Here is a 23108-nt window from a genome sequence, read left to right on the forward strand (position 1 = left end):
TTGGTATAACAACTTTTGATATATTTTCTTTCACTGGATATAACAACATTTAATATAATTTCATTGGATATAATCACTCAAGGGACATTATAAACTTTTGGTATAAAAACAATCAGTATAATTTAATGGCGTATAATGTTCAAATAGTATAATACACTTTTGATATAACGTTTAATGGATATAATGTATATTGGATATAAGTATTAGTGGTATAATGTTTTGTAAGCTATATATATTTTTTTCGGTTTCAATCTGTTTAGAAGGAAAATATATGCACTTATTTTTGATTTATTTATTTATTAATAAAAAAATATAGTATTATACAAAAGAGTCGGTTCTGGCGCTTCGCCGGCCGCTGCCTAGGTACGCTCCTTCGCTCGCTTGGCTCGCGCGTTGCAAGGTCACAGTTCCACCTAACACTACTCCTCGCTTCGCTCGTCGTCGTAAACTAACCTAACCCAAAGTACATCAAATCGAATTAATAACAATAGAAATAAGTTTGGTTTTTAAGATAAATTGCATTATATCAAATGAAAATTATATCAATTGTTGTTACATCCTTCGTTATCTTCGTATATCCAGTGAAAATATATCAAAAGTTTATAGATCGATCGTACGCACCCAAAAAACTGTTTTTAATTTATTTTTTTTTTTTGCTATTTATTTTTGCAGTGGCCATTGTAATACAACCTCTGTGAACATTCAAGCGTCTACTTTACAGCTCGAAAAAAAAATCAACCGAATATTGATAACCTAATTTTTTAAGTCAATTAAAAAAAGCAGTCGTGACCCGTGAGACACGAAGCGAAAAGACGGTGACTTAGTGCCAGATACAACGTTAATGTATAACGTCGTATCTGGCACCCTTTAGGTATGAAGTCCTGAAAATGAACATAATAATAATGGCTAACCAAGTTGAACGAGGAATAACCCTGTTGAGTCAGATTCTGTAGCAAGTTCTTTTACATAATTAACAACGAAGGTATATTCTCGTGTCGTGTATTCTGAACCGTAATATTCATGTCCATAATAATTGTATTGACTTTTATTTGTTTTCAAATTAAGGCCTTATTTCCACTTTATCTTTTCTTTGAATTTCAGCTTTAGGAAAGAGTATACAGAGTTCCACTTGAAACATTATAAAAGTGTGTACAACCTTTCTGGAAAGTTATTCTAATTTTAATAGGACGGGGTAGTTTCTGTATGGAAAATATTTTAGTAATAAGACAAGTAATTTGTACTAAAATAATCTTTATTCGTATTGCATTTAACCTATTTTACATTTACAGGTTTATAGTTGTATCTATTTTAAAGTAAGTACTCGTACAACACTGGATGGGATTGAGGTTTATAAACAGTTATCCTAGTGTTGGAAGCAATATTACCATAATTTACGGAATATTATTATACTTAACGAATTTAAATACATATTATATAACTTAAAATTATAAATTATTTACATGGCTTCACCTAATTAACATTCTTAATCTTGTAATTATTATAATTCGAAGTAATATTTAATATTTTTATAAATATTTTTATTTTGTAAAAAACACTGGCAATATCACTGGAAAAGAAACGCTCGGAGTTGTTTAGAAATATCCTCTATTTCCACTGGTATAAAACACAAGCGCAAGCGGGAAAGGATTCAGAAAAAAAAACAAATGGTTTACCATATGTTGTACTTTAGATGAAGTCAGTTAACAGTTCTTTGTGAGAAATATTTCTTCATAAAATAATTAAGTTTTAATTCATGAGACTGATTTATGTGTTTGACAGTCAGTGAAAACCAAATAATAATGATTTAACGTTGTACACAGTACGTCAAAGGTCGCACTTACATAGTTGTACCGCGTTCTTTCGCCATAGAATATAGCAGTTACTACATAATTAATTATTGTAAAATTCTAATAAAACTTTAATTATCAACAAATCAAATCAGCCCTCTGCCTTAACATTTCCAATCTCAGTTCATGTTCTCTAGCCGCTAATCTCAACGCAGCTATACTGGAACTCCTTACATCTTCCATCGCTTGTGGCAAGGTCTCACTTCCTGGTGAGATCGGGGGTGAAACAGAAGGTGCAGGGGACGTAACGTCAACTGACAAGCGCCCAGGCGACGATCGCTGCTCCGGCGTTCGGGAAAGATCGGACGATACTCGTGAATGTTCGGAGAGTCGGGAGTGCTCGGGTGACAGTCTTGGTGGTTCGGGGGCGGTTAGATTTGCGAAGATAGAGTGAAAGTGAGGAGAGGTAGCGTATAGCGGGGCGCCGAAGAGCGGTGGGCGAGAGAGAGGGGGGAAGTATTGGGCTCCGAAAAGAGGAGAGCTAGCATATCTGTTAACAAAACAAAAATAAATTGGTTAATAATAATAAATAATTATTTGTTTGATTTAGGTAAAACCCCATTCAAAGTACATACAATATATAGCCGGCTGACAAGCAAAACTCACTAAAAGTTCTGTCACTGGTCTTCAAAAAATCGTATCTAGTTAGTAATTTCATACTGAGATACGAGCTTTTTTGTAAGTAACTATTTGGTGCTAGAGACTTTTGCTTGTCAAACAACGATATTTAAGTAGCAAAAAAATACGAAAAAATATTCAACGTTTCATTACTACTTTAACTTTTTTGGAGGTATTTTATAATAATAATTATGATTATTTTTCGTAATAAAATTTTAAAGTAAGTAGGTATATTCTACATATTTAAAATTTCAGTTCTAAGCTGAACTAAGCTAAAACATCGAGAACAAGCTTTAAATGGCTTCTTGAGTAGAAAAACTGCAGTAAGGGTACTCATCTTGCATCCCTTTTTAGCTTTCCACAAAGGAAATTTTCATTCCCTTCTCTAATGTAAACTTTAAACTTAAAGTAACTCTCACCTAAAGTTGGCCAATGCGGTGTCAAAAGGCTTTCTCAGGCCAAAGCCTAACTGGCTGAGAGGGTGGGGCGCCGGTGGCAGCGTGGCGGATGTCGGTAGCGGCTGGCCCCCGCCTAAGTACCCGCTGTAAGGGTGCGCGTGAGGCCCCACCTTTTCTTGCTTGCGCCATTTCGCTCTCCGATTTTGAAACCATACCTGTTAAAAAAAATGATTTTAAATATTTGTAGACAAAAAAAGTAGTGATTTGATCTACATGACCTATGGTCGTGGGTTCGAACCCGTCTCCCAGTTCCAAGTTTTAAATCGTGAGTACTAATTCCATAACTGTAGTATTAATTAAGGTATTTAAAGTAAATACCCATAATTAAATACTATAAACCATTATTAATAATGAAAATTTAATTATAAAATATTATGCCCAAGAATTTATTTTATTCGTGAAATTATATTGAAATGTTTATACATATTCCTTTTCATCTAAGCTTAACAAGAGAAACTTTTAAACATTTAATCTAGTTTTAGATTGTGTGATTTTAATATGTAAGTACTTAATTTAAATGAAATAAACGTCCTCGTAAATCTTAATTTTATTTAAACGACTTATATGTAGATGTAGTTGGAAAAACTAATGTAATTAAATTAATAACGCTTACAAGAGGAAGTGGGAACCTCAATAGTCCATTAACCAAGGTATAATAAAATTATTCTTTGCTAACTTGATTTACTTTTTGCAACCACATTAAAGGAAAAACGTAACAAGAATTTCAACTATCAATATTTATTATGGACATGGTACTACTCGTATTATACAGATCAGAAAACCACAATCTAATTGAATAAAAACTTAAGCTCAGTATCCTTATTCGAATGCAATATTGTGGTTCAAGTAATTGTTTTATCTCACTCTTATACATTACGCATTATGTGGAAGAGTGTGATGCAAATAACATTATCACTTAGCCGGTGTTGGATATACACTGTGCTACATTCAATGAATTAATTTAGGCCTTATAAGGAACGTCTAGTCATTGACTTAACGTTCCGCATCCAACTCATAAAATAAGTAAGGTATGGGTAGAAAAGAGACAGTGATATACTGCGTGAATTGAAATTGCTAGGTCATTTACAATTTATTGTTAGCCATAAACTTAATGCTCGCGAATGCATTGTATTTTTATTTTTGATTGAAAGGTGATTTTTGATTATACTAGTATTAGTGTCTTGTTTGATGTTGGTAATAATTGGGCCTGTGTGAGTGTGACGTAATTATATTATGGCTATGTTTTGACATAGATAAATAATTAGTTGTTTGAACTGGTTAATAATAAGTGACTTCATAATTCCGTATTACTATACGAAATCTGTAGAGAAATCACGTTTTGACAGCTCATAAAAAGTAGTCTATAATTATGTTACATTCGTGACACTTAAGATATAGGATTGAACAGTTTAGTTTAGTCTTGTTATTTGATCGATAGTGTCAAGTAACCTATTGCCGTAGACGTTCGTCTTAGAACGTATAAAAAATACGCAGAAATTAACCAAAACAGGCAAAATACAAAATGTATTACGTTTCGCAAGCTCCGTGGTATTATTTAATTACCATTAGTTATATCCAGATAATTACTTAACTCCCTTCAACAGAAAACTGACGGTTTACAATCCTCACACTTAAATACAAGAAGCCAGCCGACATTCCATTGTTAATGAATTGGCCATTTTGGGCAAAGTCGTAAGAACAGTTTTACCACAACTCGGAGCTTAATAAAAATGTCTGCAGCATTCAGCGCGGTGATTAAGTGATCATTAACGTTGTTAGGCTCAAGTAAAGCTGAGTCCCTAGCTTGTCTTATAAGGAATCTTGTACACATATTTGGTTTGTGCTTGATGTAGGAAAATTCACCTTATGATTATAATGATAGAAGTGTTGATGGTTGCACATGTAGTCTGAGTAGGGTGTAAGAAAATGGTGTGACCATGGTTCGTGGTTTTGACGGTTATAAATCGTTTAATCGCCTCTGATTGGGCGCGGAGCGACAAAGGTGAAATTCGAATTTTGAATGAGGGCCGCTAATTGGCGACCCTGTGCTGTATGTAAAAATTGTTTGTTTGTTTAAATACTCCTTATTGTACAAAAGGTTACAGAAAAAAAGGTGTTAAGTACAAAGGCGGACTTATACCTGAAGGGATCTCTGCCAGTCAACCTTTGAGTGGCAGAGAAGAATTGCTGATGACTTCAAATTATGTTTTACTTCGTGACACTTATGTATAGGTACACTTATTCCTTTGTAAGCGTTAATATATGTATAATAGAGATACATATGTAGGTACCTTATACATTTTAATAAAAAAAAATCTTTTTGAACTTTGCCAACAGTTCAAAAGACACAGTGTTTAGTAACTCTTACTGCAACAATATGATCACAATTTAACATAAATTGGTATATTTTATATATTTAATTGATTGATTCATTGAGTGGAACCACGACCAATTATTGAAATTAGTTAAAGATCTAAAGATACAACAGTATTTAAGTGTTAAAAGATAACGCCACTGATTGTCATTTCAAGTTGACATAAATTTTCACCACCAAACTCAGTTGGGTGGCCAATCAACAGGTGTCCACCAAAATGGTTTAAAATTAACTTTCACACAAACACGCACTTAAGGGAAATTCTAAAGTTCAACTTATGAAATAAAGTAATTACCCACATGACATATGACAAATGACGGCAGTTCCCATTAACTATAATGAATTCATTATTTATGGACAGTAAGATTCGCATTCAAATTTACTTAAACGTTTTCTTTCGCGTTTTATAAATTTATGTTTTTACAACTGTAAATGGTGTCTTTACTCTTTAATAAGAATGCGTCTTTTTAATTTGGTACACCTAGTATGGTGACCAAGATGTGGTAACTGTAGGTAATGTGGTAAGCAAAAAATAAAAAGTTAACTGAATTCCGAGGCGTAGTATGCACTGTGCAGTTCAATTGTTTAATCATTAAAGGTATACTCAGCGGCACAAAATTTGGCCCACTCTCCATACAAAATTACCTATTACTGCATACATTGGAGGGCTAGATTTTTCGCCGCTCAGTATATTATCTTTAGCATACCAATGAGGATTTCTTCACAGGCGAAATTACGCTAGATGGCATTAGTAGCGTGAGGTTCATTTGACGTCTACACTCTTGTTTGTGATTGGCTCTTTTAACTAATCACAGAGTGACACACATTTAATGTCAAAGTTGTCAAACGGACTTCACGTTACTTGCCTGTCGGGAAAGTTGAACATCAAGACGGGTATTTCTGCTTCACGTTAACTTGCCTGCTCTCGTGTCTGACATTTTTTAATGCGCAAGTGGTCTCCGTGGTTTCTGGATTTTGCTAAATTAAACTACAATCACCGAATGCATATATTATTTATCTTTAATTTAACTGACATTTTATGGCCGCCATTAAGAGGAATAAATAAAATACTTGCCTGTCACAGCAGCTCCATTGAAATTAAACTGAAAACCGTTTTAATCATAGACTCTGCTTTAATCATATTTAGTTTAGGAGTATCGACAACTCGGCACATAGCATCTCAAAATCCAGCTCATACAACTAGGTGGCGCTTAGTGACAGAATTAAAAACCATTGTTTCTAGAACACATTCATTCCGGGATTGGGTAGTATTATGTCGATTGCTCAGGTTGGTGAGCGAGTATCAGCGCACACGTCTTTTACGTGTGTTCTAAAATAAAAATAAAACGCTCTTTTACCTAATCATAGACCAAGCGCCCGTTGTAGGAAGTTTTTCCTACGAATTCTATTCCACATGAATAAAATTCAAATTACGCCTACTTTAGCGTTGAAAGTGAATTTAATGGCATTAATATTAATATAATAACAGTAAAGGAATGTGTAAACAGAATTCATGTTATTATGATGGCAGAGCAGTGTCCCGCCGCGCGTCGCGGGGTGTCTAAAGTGCGACTTTTTGCCGCCAACGCCGACTAAAAGGTATAATAGAGCTATAGGGGTTCCTTTGTTTTAATTTGGAATCCTAAAAACATATAAAGCGTCTTTTGATGTCATTGGTATGCCGCGATTTGAGAATTAGGTTTTTGGTGGCATGTTGCCGTAACATGGATTCCTAATCTCAAAGAAAAAGGGAATGCGTGTTTAGTAGTTATTCTGATAAGCTAGTTAGAGTCAAAATATATGGAACTGTTAGGGCCTAAACAAAGTTTTTCGACTAAAAACCTAGATTCTTTCTGCAGGTGGTATAATGTCTAGAACAATTTGTTAACGCAACGGGGCGATCTTGCCAGACTTGAGTATTCGAATCTGTTTTAGTTACTTTTAAGTTTATATTTTCAATCTTAATTTTAGTTGTTAATCTTTACGGCTACCATGATAACACACAAGTCTATTGTGACAAACAAAGCCCAGCAGCAGCAGTGGTGTAGCGGTATAGCACGCGGCACGGAATGCCGAGGACCTGGGTTCGATTCCCAGTGCTGGTCTTATTTTTCTGGTTTTTCTGTGCATCTATATTTCAGTTTGTATTTTCAATTTAGGTTTTACGGGATGACCGAAAAAGTAAAAATTTGGAATTGAAATAAAAAATACAAAAAGATTCCAAAAACCAATCTTCAAGCCTTTGTTACTGTAAATACAACAACGACAATACAAAAAGACAACAATACTATTGTAACTAACAAAGAAGTCAAATGTTTTGCATACCTACCGAGTAGGATTAACACATACTAATTGCTTAAAATTTTGAAGCTTAAATACTTGAATACAATAAAAACTTGAAGTGCCTGAAGAATGTCTTCATAGTCTGGTTATCCACTTGGTTATCCGGTCATCAAACAATTTAATTAACTACTTAGAAGTAAATGTATAAATTTCTACAATACTATGTGAATGACCCAGGTAACCTCTGTGCAGTGAACAATAAACAGAAGCCTTATTGTCTATAATTCAGTTGGTATCAAAATCGTTTTCATCACTTCTTTTCTGTCTATGACATGGTATAGACCGAGGATAGAAAGAGAGGTGAATGCGATCGCGAACGTCGCGCGTTAAGCCGAGTTTAGACTTGCAAGAAAAATCGTGCAAGTTGCATTACATTGCGAGGCCGTAAAGCCAACGAGTGTGTAGTGGTCAATCGAGCGACGCAATGTAATGCAACTTGCACGACTTTTCTTGCAAGTTAAACTCGGCTGTAGACAATACGGCCTCAGAAAACGCCCGCTGCGTCGCCGGTCGCTGGCAGTAGAGGCTAGCCCGATAGGCCTAGGGCCTGGGAGCCCATTAAAGTGGCACCACGCAGCTATATTCGCGTCTACGCGTTAATTCCCTTGTTTTTGCCCTGCGCTCGCGCCGCGCGTCGTTAACTTTTTACTCTATCACCGTAATTATTATTCAGATATAATATTTGTATTGGATTGAGATAGACGGACGTCGAGACAAGTTTATTATAAAATATGAACAGGTAAAAACGGAGCTGTCAATATAATGGAATCGCACCTTACATTAAGTTTCTAGGGATTTGTATCAACCTGAATTGCTTACGAGTGGTATAGGTACTTTATATTATTACTTTTTAACTGCACTCCATATTTGTTCAAACATATATCTTTTCTTCTTTCTTACTTGCTTAAGTAATAGTATTTACATAACTCGATAACATGCGTATTCTCAGAGATTAAGACCAAACTAGATCGATTTTTCATCCCCGAATACGGTAATGGTATGGCAGCCGAATCGTTGGAGCCGATACCGAGATCCCCGGAATATATAAATATACAAGAATTGCTCGTTTAAAGATGTATGATTATACAATTAGTAGTCTTAAATCTTACCTGAATTCTGGCTTCCGTCAATCCAATTTTAAGCGCAAGTTCTTCTCTGCAACAAAAACACATGACTCAGTAAACGAAACATACATAACTACTCCATATCAAAACATTTTCTCTATTCATTACGTGTTCTGCGAGGTAACCATTGCGCAGCTAGCGTTTCAGCCACGTAATGAAGTTCATTAAATGAACAGAGAAAACTCGTTGCACCCCTGGTGGCGCGTTGTTGTGGGTAGCCGGTAAGGGCTCTTGCTCATAAACACGATACGACATCGCGTTGTGCTGCGACGCGGCATTGTTTCACAATGCGACATCGTGTCGTGGAAAATCTCAGTGCAATCACTCGTAGATTTCGCTACCGCTATACGGTACCGTATCGTGTTTACGTGTAAGAGTCCTTAGGGCCTACACCAGCTGATGCGGTTTTCACGGAGCGGGGGGGCGCCTATGTAGCAGCGCTAACTGCAGGCGTGCGCCCGCTCCGGCGTGCACCTTCACCAGTTAGCGTAGGCCCTTAGGGCTCTCAAACTCAATTGAAACTCACGACGTTCATCCCACCAGCCTCTGTACCACAAAAATTACAAGTGCTACAAATTGACAGAACAATTGACAATTACCTACTCGTAGGTATGTGCAATTGCAGCGCTTCTAAAGTTTTGTGGTAGGGTGGCTTTAAACGCACGGGTACACAAAAGGCACGCAAAATAGGCGCACATAGACTATGATGTTGTCTTTGTTTATTCGAACAAAATAAACAGAGATAGCATAGTTATCTGTCACATAAGGTCACAGAAAAACAATGTTGAAACTTGAGATAAATGTCTTAAGCACCAACCTTGTAAAGACATCAGGATAATGCGTCCTTCCGAAAGCCTTCTCCAGCTCATCCAGCTGGTAACTCGTGAAAGTGGTTCTGTATCTCCTCTGCTTCCTTCGAGGGGTGTCTTCATCATCGATCCCGGAACCGGAACCGGACGCTGGACGTTCAGGGTCCGGCAGGTCGGTGACGCCGTCCGACACGCCCATGGTGAAGAAGAAAATCGTGAGTGTAGTTCAAGCTGTAACAAATAAAAGGGGAATTTTAGTTTGATATCTATGTAAGGACGGTTGAAAATAGGAGAGGGAATATGCTGGGGAATCTGATACGACATGACAGCTACGTAAAACTATTTTGGAAGGGCGAATAGAAGGCAGGCGAGGCAGGGGAAGGCCGAGACGGTCATTTATAGATCAAGCCAAGGAAAAAGTCAATGTCATGTCGTATCAGGAGCTGAAAACGCTGGCAGAGAACCGAAAAGAGTGGCGATTACTCCACCGACAAGAGCTAAGCTCTTAAATTAATGATGATGATCTATGTAAAAGAAACAAACACAATTGACAAACGTTGACATACATTTACAAAGTTAAAATTATCCCATTTAAAGGAATCTCCACCCGCCAACCAGTTAGTTGGTTTAGTCTAAAATTAGTTAGTAGAATTTTGTCTTGTGTCTTGGTCCTTAATTTTAACTTTAATTGAACTGGGTATGTATGTATGTACAGCCATTTATATTCCATATAAAAGTGACTCGTACATAATTTCTCGTTAAGCTAACGTTTCGCGCATACCTTGACAAAAGACCACGGATAGGTTCGAAACAAGTGATTGTATTCTGTTGCATATTCCTTTTCTTTGAAGAAAACATTACAAGTAATTTACATATCATAGATAATTAGCAACAACAATACCAATGTACCTACTATCTCCATAATTACAATGTTAATTCAAACGGAGCCCAGCGGGCTCAGAAACAATAATTAGAATAACATACACTTAAATTAAGAATCTCGGCTAAAGGATATTGAAATCTAAATCATTTGAATAAGGTTTACTCCACTTTGGTAGATGAGGGCGCTTAGGCTGTTTAAATACGCAAACCTCGATAATTTAATGGTAATATCAGCTATCCTAATCTAAATTGCAATATGCTAACTTCCGGTTCCTTTTACGCCTTTTATCCGTACTAATATTATGAATGCGAAAGTAACTTGATAAGTATCTGTTGGACTTTGACGTGGTACAATTGTAAGGTTTTAGTAGGTGGGTTAAAAGTAAAAAAGTATTACGTGTCAAATAATTTATTGAATTAGTCGTTACTTTGCAGAGGTACACACACTACACTGACGCGTTTCGAACTCAACCAGAGCTCATCTTCAGAGCAACCATGCTACCAGATGTTAGACTCTCTCTCTGTTGTTGGTCTAATATCAAACGCGTCAGTGTAGTGTGGTGCTGGTGATAGATGGGTTTGTGTGATTTGTGTGTGTTCTTATAGTGTGAAGGTGGAGAAACTGCATAAACATGCATATCTTGCATAAACTTAGCTATCATAAGGTCTCAGGCGAGCTAAGATTTTTTTTTTAGTTCATTATTACGTGTCAGTCAAATTTACACCAGTTGGCAAAGGCCCAAATTAAGCAGCGCTTATACCTACTGTGTCCATGGGTAGCGGGCAAACGAGAAATTCATTATTTTAAAATATAAATAAGAAATAAATACATGACTCGTATTGATACAAACACTCATCTTACAAGCGAGTCTCTGCCGAACCCGAAAAATATATCTCAAAATTTCAAGTTATTTTAATCGCCTTGAATTCGCAAGAAGGCTTTTTCACTTTGAATCGGTAAAATTTCTTGTTCAATTTCTTCTCTGAAGTGTAAAATTCATAGCGTTAAATTTACCTAACAAACTAATTAACTTTGGTATGAGTCAAGTCATGAAATGGTGAACAGTAGACTGAAAAAAAATAATGGCTGTTGTAATTAGGTTTCGATTTTAATTGACAAAGTTAATTGAGTTTGTGTCAATTACTTGCAATTCCTATTGTTATTGACCTACCTATATGTATATACTTATAAAAGTAAACGTATCAAGTTAGAAATACGTAGTTAGGTTAAAAGTGTTTATTATACCTGCTGAGCTGGCAACGTTGCATTTTTGTTAGTTTTTCTCGATTATTCCATAAAAATTGAATGAAAATTAAAATTGACTCCAATAATCGTTGCTTTAATCTCAAAATACAAACTAAAAAACACGACCAAAAGATACAAACAGCGATATCGACGGCGAACTGTAACAAGTGCAAATTTGCAAGATAGCCGCGATAGTTCCGTTTTTTGCCACGTTCATTCTTTGTCGCACTTAGAATTCATTTGTATGGGATTGACATAAGCTTACGAAATGTCACTGTTGGTAATATTTCTTCATTTCTATTCTATACGAGAACAGATAATCTTTTAACAATGTGAGAGCGTTAGCGTATGTAGACATAGAAACTCTTCAGAGCGTATGACACTTTGTCTAGCCACATTAGATATAAAACCATTATATTGTGTTCTGTTAATGCCTGTTGGTTTACCTTTGTCTATCATTTCGACATTTAACTTTGCCAAACAAGGACCAAACTTATCTTTATAACTGTCTAAATTTTTTTATGGATTTGATACGAACGTTCTGGTTAAAATTAACGTCTAGTTAAAATACAGATTTACATTCAAATCCAACATCAATCTTATTAAATTTGTTATTAGTGTGTTTGCTAGCTATGTACCTAATTCGTAGCCAATTTGAATATAAATTGGCAATAATAATAAAATATGAATTCAAAATTTAGTTTATTAATATAATAACGAAATGGAATGGCAAAATGATACAGGATTTAGTCATTTCATCCCATTCATTCTAATTAAAACATGTAAATAGATAAATTTAAATGTATCCCGAAATTAAACAGTTTTAGACTTTGAAAACCTACAAAAATATTTATATTTGTACTTAGATTACATGGGTACCTACTTTATTATTTCTCGACGCCTTAAAGTCTCAAAAAACCTTAACTTTGCACCGAGTAAAAGGTAATAACTGCGAAATCTACATAAATAAAATAAGTTACGAGCTCTACGTCTTAATAAATAAATCTAATTTTGAATTCGATCTATTCGCTAACGCTACGCGCAGACCGTGTCGCCACCTGCCGGCCATCTGCCGGTAATCGCGTCACGCGCTTTCTTCCTGCGGGTAATGCAATGTTCGAGTAATTCCTTTAATTCTTTGTGGCTTTGCATTTAAGTTTTACCAAAAACTAGCAACTCCGGCTTTGTTCGGGTACAATTAAAAAGTCTCATCAAAAGCGCTTCAAAAACTATATCCGCGCGAAGCCGGGGCGCGTCGCTAGTATTATGCATTATATATATGTAAACCTTTCGTGAAAAATTATCTGACGGATAATGAACACCTTAACTTAAAAGATCTAAGCGTACAGACAATGGGACTTTATTTTATATTATGTGAAGATTTGGTAATAATGAGAATGAGGGAGTATTCTTTTCATTCCAAGAGGCTTGTAAGCCCAGGAGTAGGTCACATATAGGTAGGCCGTAGAATACGATGATCATGCCTTTATTATAGACTCAGATTTTCACGGCAAACTATGTAAGTACGTATAGGTACGTGTCGTGGACGACACCTAGATGGCGTAGTGGTTAGAGAACCTGACTAAGAAGCTTAAGGTCCCGGGTTCGATTCCCGTGTCGGGGCAGATACTTGTATGAAAAAAAACGAATGTTTGTTCTCGGGTCTTGGGTGTTTAATATGTATTTAAGTATGTATCTATCTATATAATTATATTTATCCGTTGCCTAGTGTCCATAGTACAAGCTTTGCTTAGTTTGGGACTAGGTCAAGTGGTGTTAATTGTCCCGTGATATTTATTTATTTATATTTAATTATTGATGATATTTCTCATGAAATTAATAACTCTACAGTTAGATACGAAGTTAAATATAACTGTCCAAGCGTCAACACAATCGCTATTGGTAGTAAGTAGGTACCTAATAAAAGTGATTAAATATTTACGACACCGTGACAAATAACAATTAAATTGTATTAATTACTCTGTTTAATTTAATGGTAGTGTCTCGCGTGGGTACTTTCAATTAGGTACTTACCTACTTTCCTCCTGCTAGCGTCAATATTTGATGAAACGAATTTCACGGGAAAAACTAATTGTCTCGTGACCAAGTTAAATCGTGATTGGAGGAATAACTGCAAATTGAATAAATAAAGCAATTGTTAAATACGTTGGTCCAGTTACTGTAAATGTACCTTGTCTTGACTCGAAGTTGATAGATTTGCGTAAAGTTTAGAAATCCCATCAAAGAATCCCGTATCAGACTGAGGCTGTATCCTATTTTTTATATTTTTTTAAGCTACCTAGCTGGCTGTAGACCGTGATAAGTAGGTACCTATACTTTTAATGAGCTCCCGATGTTTCGACACACTTGTACACATCATAATAACGAGTCACAATAAAAACATTTATGACAATCCATTGAAAAATAGTTCTTTTGAATTTTTTAACTGTGAACCTAGAGAAATGTCATCAATGGATTTTTTGCCAGACATCTTTTTATATTCAAATTTTTCTGAATTGTGGCAAACTTTTTTACCTACTGTAGTAAATAGCCTGCAGGGCTACTACGAAAATCGAAAACCGAATTTAGTGTCTTTTGGTTCCTCTGACACTTATACTATTTAATATGAGAGCGAGAGGGACGGTACGATACGAACTTCTATTTTCGAACTTCGGAGTAGGCCCTCTGTATTCAAAAAATGAATATGCACGACGGAAAATTACTATTGTTAAATTGTACTAGTACTTAACAGCTATCGATTTATCGGGATATCACGCTGCGCGGGCGCAGTGAGGCCGACCGCGTAATCGGCGACGAACCTTTTTACAGCCAACTAACTGTTCGGAGTTCATTTGCCTTTAACTTTTTGCACCGTCACCAGCCTCCGTAAAAAAAGGTAAATCTAAGTGAAAACGCTTGCGCAATTATCGGTTAAATCAATAAAGCAGTAAAAAACTGTTTAGCGGGAACCACGTTTAGTAAAATTAGATAAAAAAAACTTTCTATGTTTAGTAGCTTAAGGAGCCCTTTACTTTCTAGAGCTTATTTGGTACTCGGAACCATTTTAACAAAATTATTGTCAAATTTCATAACAATTCTCTTCTTCCTGTGCAGACTAAGACAACTCGACTTGAAGCGATATGGTATACATAAGGCACAGAATTTTTTAAATACATAACAAGTTTGCGTTGTTGCTCGTTGAAATCTTTGCTATTCAAAAACGCTTGGCTACGTTATCTTATAATTGGTTTGTTGGCTTATTTTAGCTCAGCATATATAATTGACCTAAGCCAAAAACAGACAAAATACAGAGAGTCTTCAGGTTGATTTCTGTAGGATTAGTTTGAGAGAACACCTAGTAAAGGTTTGCCATCGAAATTGTTAATTAAAAGTACCTATAGTCACGTTTTTGAGCCAAAAATAGATTGACTTCGTATACCACTATTTAATCATTAATTGATATCTTTCTTTGTCTTATGAAAAAAAGATAGATTCTCAACTTTCGTGACATATTGAACCATTGTTTCATTAATTTAATTTGATCTTTCGCTAGATTAGCCAAGTTGTGCTGGAACTAATCGAAAATAATTCGCTTCCATATTTTATTAAGAAAATTCTTTGATTGGCGAAGAAATACGACGCGGCGAGACGGATAGTAAATTCAGTTAAATCTTCTTGAGGTTATTAAAAATCGATAGTTGTTAGTTAATATGGAAGCGAATTATTGCGATTGGATACGGTTTGACTCGTCGCGGCAGCCTTTTGGCCGTCAACCTTTGGCCATGAAGTGATTAAGTTTTTTTTTCATATTTTAAATTATTCTAACCACGTGCTTCGCTCTCACAGGACAAAAAATGTCTTGTGCAAATACTAATATTAAGAGAAAAAGTTTAAATGAAACACTTTTTTTTTTCAAAATATTTTCACTTTTAGGACTTCATTTTCAATAATTATAATCTTATTAATTGAATTTGTAACGGATAACTCACGTCTAGAATCGAGTTAAGCTTGACATGTTCCTGTGAAGAAGGGCTACGAAATAGCCCGAAACATGTCGAGCTAAACTCGATTTAAGACGTGATTTATCCGTTACAATATCATTTAATATGAGTGAGTCTCACGGTACTTCATGTTCAAAATTATAATCTTTTTTGTTGCAACTTGCATATTATTCAGCCTACACAATGTAATTACCAAATTTTATGATATCGTTACAATATCGGAGTGATATCGTCACTAGATCTCTAAGTTAGATGGCTATTCAACGTATGTAATAAATATTTTTCATTTTTTTTTTATTCAATGATAGCACAATGAAACAAAGAGGCTTGAATTTTATTATAGTCAACAGGGGCGGATCTACATGGTGTTTAAAATAAATCTGTACGATAATTTAACCCACATTATGACTACTGATTACTAACACGATACAATAGAGAAATATTTAAATTCAAAAAATATTTGTAAGCTTTGTAGGTATGGAAGATAAGTCACAAGAAGACTTTATCTCCAATTTATTTTTTAATTTTTCGCATCAGTAGCATTAATAGGGATTGAATTATCGTACAGGATTTTTAACACCATTGTAAGGGCTTTTTGGACTGCAGCCTAAAGCCCTTAGCCTAGCCAGAGGCCCAATATCATTATCGGGCCAAATTTTTGGCAAACTCGCAATGAGGGCGCGATAGCGTATGAATTCACCACTAGATGCGCTAGTGTAGCGAGAGGTCTCCGAAATGTCAAATGTCACTGTTTTTGGGTGAGCTACGCGGGTTTATTTTTATTTTATATTTAATTTTGTGAATATTTTGCAATACCTGAAATTAATTACTTACGGCAAATATGCATACGGGGCAATGAATATCTATGTTTTGATACAGTTCAGTCTTTCGGAAACCTTTGTTCTCCCTTTTTTCCGAACAAAACGGGACTACGCAACACTGTGACATGCTCAATATTTTATGGTACGGATTTAAGGTATTAGTAAATTTAGTTTTCACGCCCGTAATAACCAACTAACCACTATATTTCAGGCAGGACAGGACCTTTGTCTACAGTGGCGCCCAACCAAGGTAGAATCCAACCAAGCAGTATTTATTAACCCAGGGCCCACAAACTCATCGTCCGTCTGATCGTCAATGTCATTGTCTTGTCGACGTCTACATGGACTTTGAGCCGATGACATCGGGAAACAGTAGATTAACTACCTCTTAATGGAGGATCAAAAACGTTAATCCTATCAGGCGCCAGTTGAGTGTCAAAGCAGATAGAGTAGACGGAGTTATCGTTATAGCCAAGGGGAATAAAAATGGGTGGATTCTTTGCAAAGTTGAAAAAACAAAGACAGAAAACAATTATGCGCGACATTACGAGAACATGGTAAAAATAAAAAATTATACGTATCAAGTCACGAAATGGTTAAAATTAACATTATTAACACCTTATGGCCGGCGCTGACCATCAGGTATAACATACATTTATTATATAAAAAAAAACAAGCAGTGAAATCGATACACAATATCCGTGTTTGTATTTTGGTTTTTTTTAATGTATTGAATACTTTCTAAACGGACATGGATATTCTAATTCCGGGTTTCTCAAAATGGGTACGACGAACACTTGGGGTCTATTTGATGTAGGGGTTCTCGACAAAGCTTACGTGTTGGGGGCTCAGGTATTTATCGTACTAGTCGACTACATTCTTGGATCATTCAGTATTCCTATGTACGTAAACTCTTCATTGCACATAAAAATAAAAATACACACAGAGGAGAACAAAGGCGAGCTTATCCCTAAAAAGGGATAAGATAAAATGGATAGGGGGGGAGGAAGGGAAGGGAAGGGGAAAGGGATCTGGGGGGGAGAGGGAGGGGTTGCTTTTCTTTTCTCTAAAAGTAATTAACCAATATTTAAAATTATGTAAAATTTGCTATTAAATTGAGTTGACCTGAACCTGGTCTCAGTAGTAAAGTAAGTAGTTGATCCCTGTACAGTCATTTACAAGATGCGCCCTGCAAAAATATGTAGGACTTATTTTTGTAATTTTAGCAGTATCGATCTTTTTGTAGTTGTCTGTACCGATAAATACTACTAAGTTATGACCATTCCCAAAACGGTTGTTAATACCACAACTGTATGTTATCAAGTAAATGATGTATCACAAAAAAGTTAATAGTTCAATCCATCATATCTTCGCCGTTCGCATTAAATTGATTAATTTCAATTACCTAATATCGCAAAAGTGCAAAGTTCTTGACATTTCCAATTTCAGGTAACGACGGGTAGTTTAATTTTTTTTTTCATTTGAAAGACGCGTTTTAATTTGTTTTCCGCGTCGGGCTTAAAATGAGCCGATAATTTATACAGATAATGAGATATATATAATGGCTACGGGGGTAAATGGAACTGGTTATTTTCTAGAACATTATAATAACAAACTCGACAACTTTCTGCCGGTGCGGGGTTAGAGCATTAGATAGGTGCTACGGGTACATTATAGCATCCAGTTTTCCCAGGTTTAATGGCAATTATACCGCAACAATTCCGACGGTGTGCAGTGCTGATGCCGAACGAGTGTATTTTTTGAGTTATGAGTCGAGCAAATCAATCCCAACAAAAATTATATGCTGTAATAAAAAGGGGGCACATCTCGATTAGCATGATTTGTTCCTTTGATTTTACTGTTTATTGTACAAAAATTAAATACATAAAGATTACATCAAAAAGTGCAAAGTACAAAGTCGGACTTATTCCCGAAGGGACGATTTATTCCTTTAAAATAGGTAGTAAAATCTCGAAATCAACTTACAAAATTGAACAGCTCAACTCACGATTCTTTATAATACAAGTCAGGAACGTTCCGACTTGTTTCGATCTTTTCGGAAGATCATTTTCATAGGTAAGTGCGGTCTCGATGGTGTCGCCCCCCACACGAGTTTGACTTTGAGTTTTATTCATCAAATGAGCAGCATCTGGAGATTATCACTATAACCCTGTGCTTATAAAGCGGCTTGAAAATTAACTACTAATATCCTGGCGCTCGATTTAGGGGGAATTCGGCTGTTCTGTAATCAGCAAAAAGCCTGTTTGGTCTTGAAACCAAATTATGCGAAATCGAATAATTTTACGAGATCACAATAAAAATGCTCATTGACGACAGTCTAAGAGCACAACTTTCTTAAATACTCTCTCGTGCTAAAGTTGATTATAAAAAACAACAAGCTATTGTATGTTGTCACCAGCCAATTCTCAACGAAAACTAACAATTGTAGCCATTATACTTCCAAAAACATTATGCCGGGGTATCTCCGGTTTGCACTTCTGGCCTTATCTCTAAGAATGCGAGGATTAGTTTTTGTCAGTTTGTGCGTCCGTCTTAAGTGTTAATGGGTCGGATTAGGCTCCCGAGCCCGATAGCGGCGCCTGCGCTGCGACTGACTCACCGTGACTGATGGCTCCTGTCTGATAACCTTGACATTTCCTCGTGCCTAGTGTTTTGGGAGACATTCGAATGAACTTTTTCGTTTTTTTGTGTCGTTTTTACTTGCCAGTACCAATTAAACTTAGCTAGCATATCATATCCGTCTATCTTAGTCATTATCATTACCTGTAGTCATTCATGCGACAGTTAACTCATAATTTAGCAAACAATAATACAATTTTAAAAGATAGAGCGGCTTAATTATATTAATAGGAAATATATTTATTTGCAGTAAATTTTTAAGGTCAATGCCAAAGTTTCTTTTCATTTATTTTTGAGCTTTATTTTAATAGCTTGTTCGTATGTTGTTGTATTTATGTTTACTTTTACAGCGGATTAATTGCAATTAAATGTGAATGACTATTCACTCAAACAATCAGCACAATGCATAAGTATCCGTGAATGTAACATTTGAAATATAATTCAGAACACCAATCCAACAATGTAATCTCAAAATCAATAATAAAAACAACCGTAAATACCGAACAATGCACCGCGATCAGTTTTAATCGTGCACTCATCGCCAGATCAAAACTATTATTTGAATATGACGTAATCATGATCGAGATACAGGTGATGTTAATCAACTTTCCTATTACCAAGTAGCGGCGAGTAGCGTGTAATGAGAAACCAGAATGTTAATTAAGATCTAATTAACTCTAATACAATCAACAATGCTGCGCGCGTTCCGGGGGCATCCGCAAGTCATCGCCAGGGAAGCGAACAACCAGATCAAAAAGACCTCTCATCTTCAAAATCAAACCCCTTGCTGCCTCGATTCTCGAAGAAGCGGGGGACGGCGGGATGTCTACAGAACTGTTAATGATAATCGAATTGAGTGCGGCCAACCCTTTAGTAAAAAATCGGTTAAAATCACTCGTTCCAAGGCCTTTTGTGATGTGAGAACTCAATCTAGCGAACTATAGCATTGTGCATGGCGTCATTTGGAAGGGTAATAAAGATTTTATCAACTTTTTTCAAGCAATTATAAATGATAGCGGTTGAAAATAGACCTAAGTGCGTCAAAGTTGGAGCAAAACGCTGAATAGATTATTTACATGTATAAATAATTTGGAGTTAAAAAAGCGTAAAATTTTGCCGTTACTAAGGCATCATGAAAATGTAAAAATCAATAGTAAAAATTTAAAAAAAAAATCTTTTTCTACTTTTGTTTTTAATTATTCCTATTAATGGACAATCTAACTTTTACCTTTCTACTCTACGACCATACGTGCAAGAAAACTAGGTACAGTCAAGGACTTAAATCAATAAGCCACCATGGAACCTTTTCAAAGGAAAAGCCATTACGATTTTCATTAGCGTTGTCACTATGACGTTTACTGTGAAATGGTTCCATGATGGCTCATGAATTAAAGTTCTTGACCGTATACGTACATCCCTCATTATATTTTCATACGGAAAGAAAAAGTTAAGAATAGTACGTAAGGTTTTTACATCAATTTAAACCCTCGCAAAATAACGCCTGAATCATTTAATTAGATATGGATATTAATTCGCAGTAGGTAATTAAAATCAGTTTTTAAAAAATTAGGCACATTATTCATAAAAAAATCGAATGTAATAAATGAAAATGTATGTTTTATTGTACTTATGTGCTAAGCTGAAACAAATGTTAGGATAAGCATACAATACAATACAATTAAGCATTTATGAAAAGTAGGGGTAATATTTTTTTTCGTAATAAGTACCTAGAAAGTTCTTTAAGAAATCGATATTAATTTTAAAGTAGTTATTTTAAGGCAGGTACAAAAATAAAATTTTCATACATATACAGGTTTAATTATATTTCTATATGAGAACATTCACATGTAACATAATTCAAGTATTTTATTATACATATCACTATTTGAGTTTGGCGCCGGGCACAACCGCCGCCGGCGCAGCCGAAGCGGCTAAGTATTAATTCATCATCCTTTAACTTTAAACTGTAAGTATTATTTAGGTTGATCAAAAATTAATTTACTTCTAACATGTTTATGTGGCATTATGTATTTTGATCAGTTTTCGTCGGAGTCGAATCAGGCTTTAAAGCAAAATGAACATCAACGTCAAAAATCTTGTTCGAACAAATTTATGATTACTGTTACAGTGTAATAAATACAATAAAAGAACATCAAACGTCCAAACCCTAACCCACTCGGACATTATTAAATGACAATAAAAACAATAAAATAAATACGCTATTGTTGTCGATTCGTACGCCTCTAACATTTATAGATCTTGAAATATGGAGCTCACATTCAAAACCGAAGTCATAAACAAAATTAACAACACAAGGACCCCTGCTGCTTTCAATTTTGAGTCTGACATCGGCCCTAATTCAATAAAGCAATAAAATTCACCTAATTATGCAAATGCTTTTAAAATATCAGGCATTATGCCTTTTTTTACTCCGAAAATATACTCCAGCCGTGAAAGAAGGTTATCGTGGACTTTGATTAATGGGAGCGGGCCTCGATCAAAATGATGTTATTATTTTCGTGTTTTAATTATTAAATGTAATTAGTAACTTGACAGGAGGCGTGAGTTGTTTTAAGCACATGAATAAATTACTTTCTGTTAATGTTTCTATTCTGATGTCTTAAGTACTTTAGAATAAAATGAAAAGCAATTTTCAGAAACTGAACAGTCTCTCTAATATTATAGGGTAAGTACATATAATAATAAAGAATGTTTCCATTACTTTAATCACTTTTTTCACCAATTTCATTTTTATTAGTCACTGCCGCCAAACTAATGAAAACTTTAAAATTAATATTTATAATAAATAAAAAACCATTTTCCACTCACCTTTCTTTTCACACCGAACAAACACTCGAAAGTCTCTAAACACGCGACAGTAGATATCCAACACGTATAAATCGCCTTCAATGACTCACAATTTACATGATACCGGGCAGCAATAAACAATGACACTCCGGCGCGGCCGATCGACTGCGAGAGAATAACGCTGGCTGGCCGCCTACGCAGCTCGTAAAAACACGACGAAGAGTAGCGGGCCTAAGCCACTCCCTTGTGGCACACCCGACCAATAGCGGCACGGTGACACGAAACACCGCTGTGTGCCGGCCGAGGGTGGGCCCGAATCACTGATACCGGTCCCCACTTTGATACTACTAATTGACTTTATCAACAAACCGACTTTACTGGCCCAAGTCACGATATATGCGTTTGTCCGCAGTGTCAAAAGCTCAACTGTGGCCCACTAGCGATGTAATTAAGTATGCTGAGCTAATGGGCGATTTGAACAGGAGATTATTCAGACGTCTTTAATATGCTTTAGGATGAGTATTATGGGTATTGATTAATAGCTATTTATTTGTTCGAAGTGACAGAATGCATTAAAAGTGCATTTAAAAAATCTTATCTATAAAGTGGATGCTATTATGGGATTTCATCGTTCATTAATTTGCCATAATACCTAATTATTTGGGAAGTGACTGAATGATAATAAAATATGTTCGATATTCATTACAACTAATACTATTTTGTTTATAAAACTGCATTAATTATTTCTATAAAATCATCTATTTAAATGAAACTTACCGCATACGTTCTGTTAGGCCAAGCAATAGCTTACCAACCAGTTCTAGATGAAGCTATAAATTCCTGCGCTTGCAAGCCCTATTGGGCGTCCAATTAGTAGCTATGAAATGTGTATGATTACGGTCCGTGGCGTCGGCGAGTGCTGTAGCGCTATATTGTGCTATTCGTTTGCTGGCGGCTCCTTTGGGCTAATTACAAAGGCTGTAAAAGCATTCGGATGCTGCTCTTGTAGCAACTGTTGCAACTTAGTTATCATCTAATAGTTAGGCAGTAAAGGTAATTACTAGCCCTATAGGGAAATGTGTAATTGTACCTATCGAATATCAATCCATGTTATATTTATACAATAGTAGTTATAAA

The 23108-nt window shown here is 35.6% G+C and overlaps 1 protein-coding gene across 1 annotated transcript; it reads right to left on the reverse strand.

Annotated features, from left to right (window-relative positions):
• Window positions 1-1256: 1256 nt before the first annotated feature.
• LOC141426191 (homeobox protein aristaless-like) lies at window positions 1257-22160 on the reverse strand. The gene is made up of 5 exons (XM_074085047.1): window positions 21993-22160; window positions 9582-9804; window positions 8750-8795; window positions 2885-3078; window positions 1257-2337 (listed from the first exon to the last, which is right to left on the reverse strand). The coding sequence occupies exons 2-5, from the start codon at window positions 9770-9772 to the stop codon at window positions 1926-1928; spliced, it is 843 nt and encodes a 280-aa protein (XP_073941148.1). The 5' UTR covers window positions 9773-9804; window positions 21993-22160; the 3' UTR covers window positions 1257-1925.
• Window positions 22161-23108: the final 948 nt, after the last annotated feature.

This window comes from Choristoneura fumiferana, chromosome 3 (genome assembly GCF_025370935.1).
Source record: "Choristoneura fumiferana chromosome 3, NRCan_CFum_1, whole genome shotgun sequence".
NCBI lineage: Eukaryota > Metazoa > Arthropoda > Insecta > Lepidoptera > Tortricidae > Choristoneura > Choristoneura fumiferana.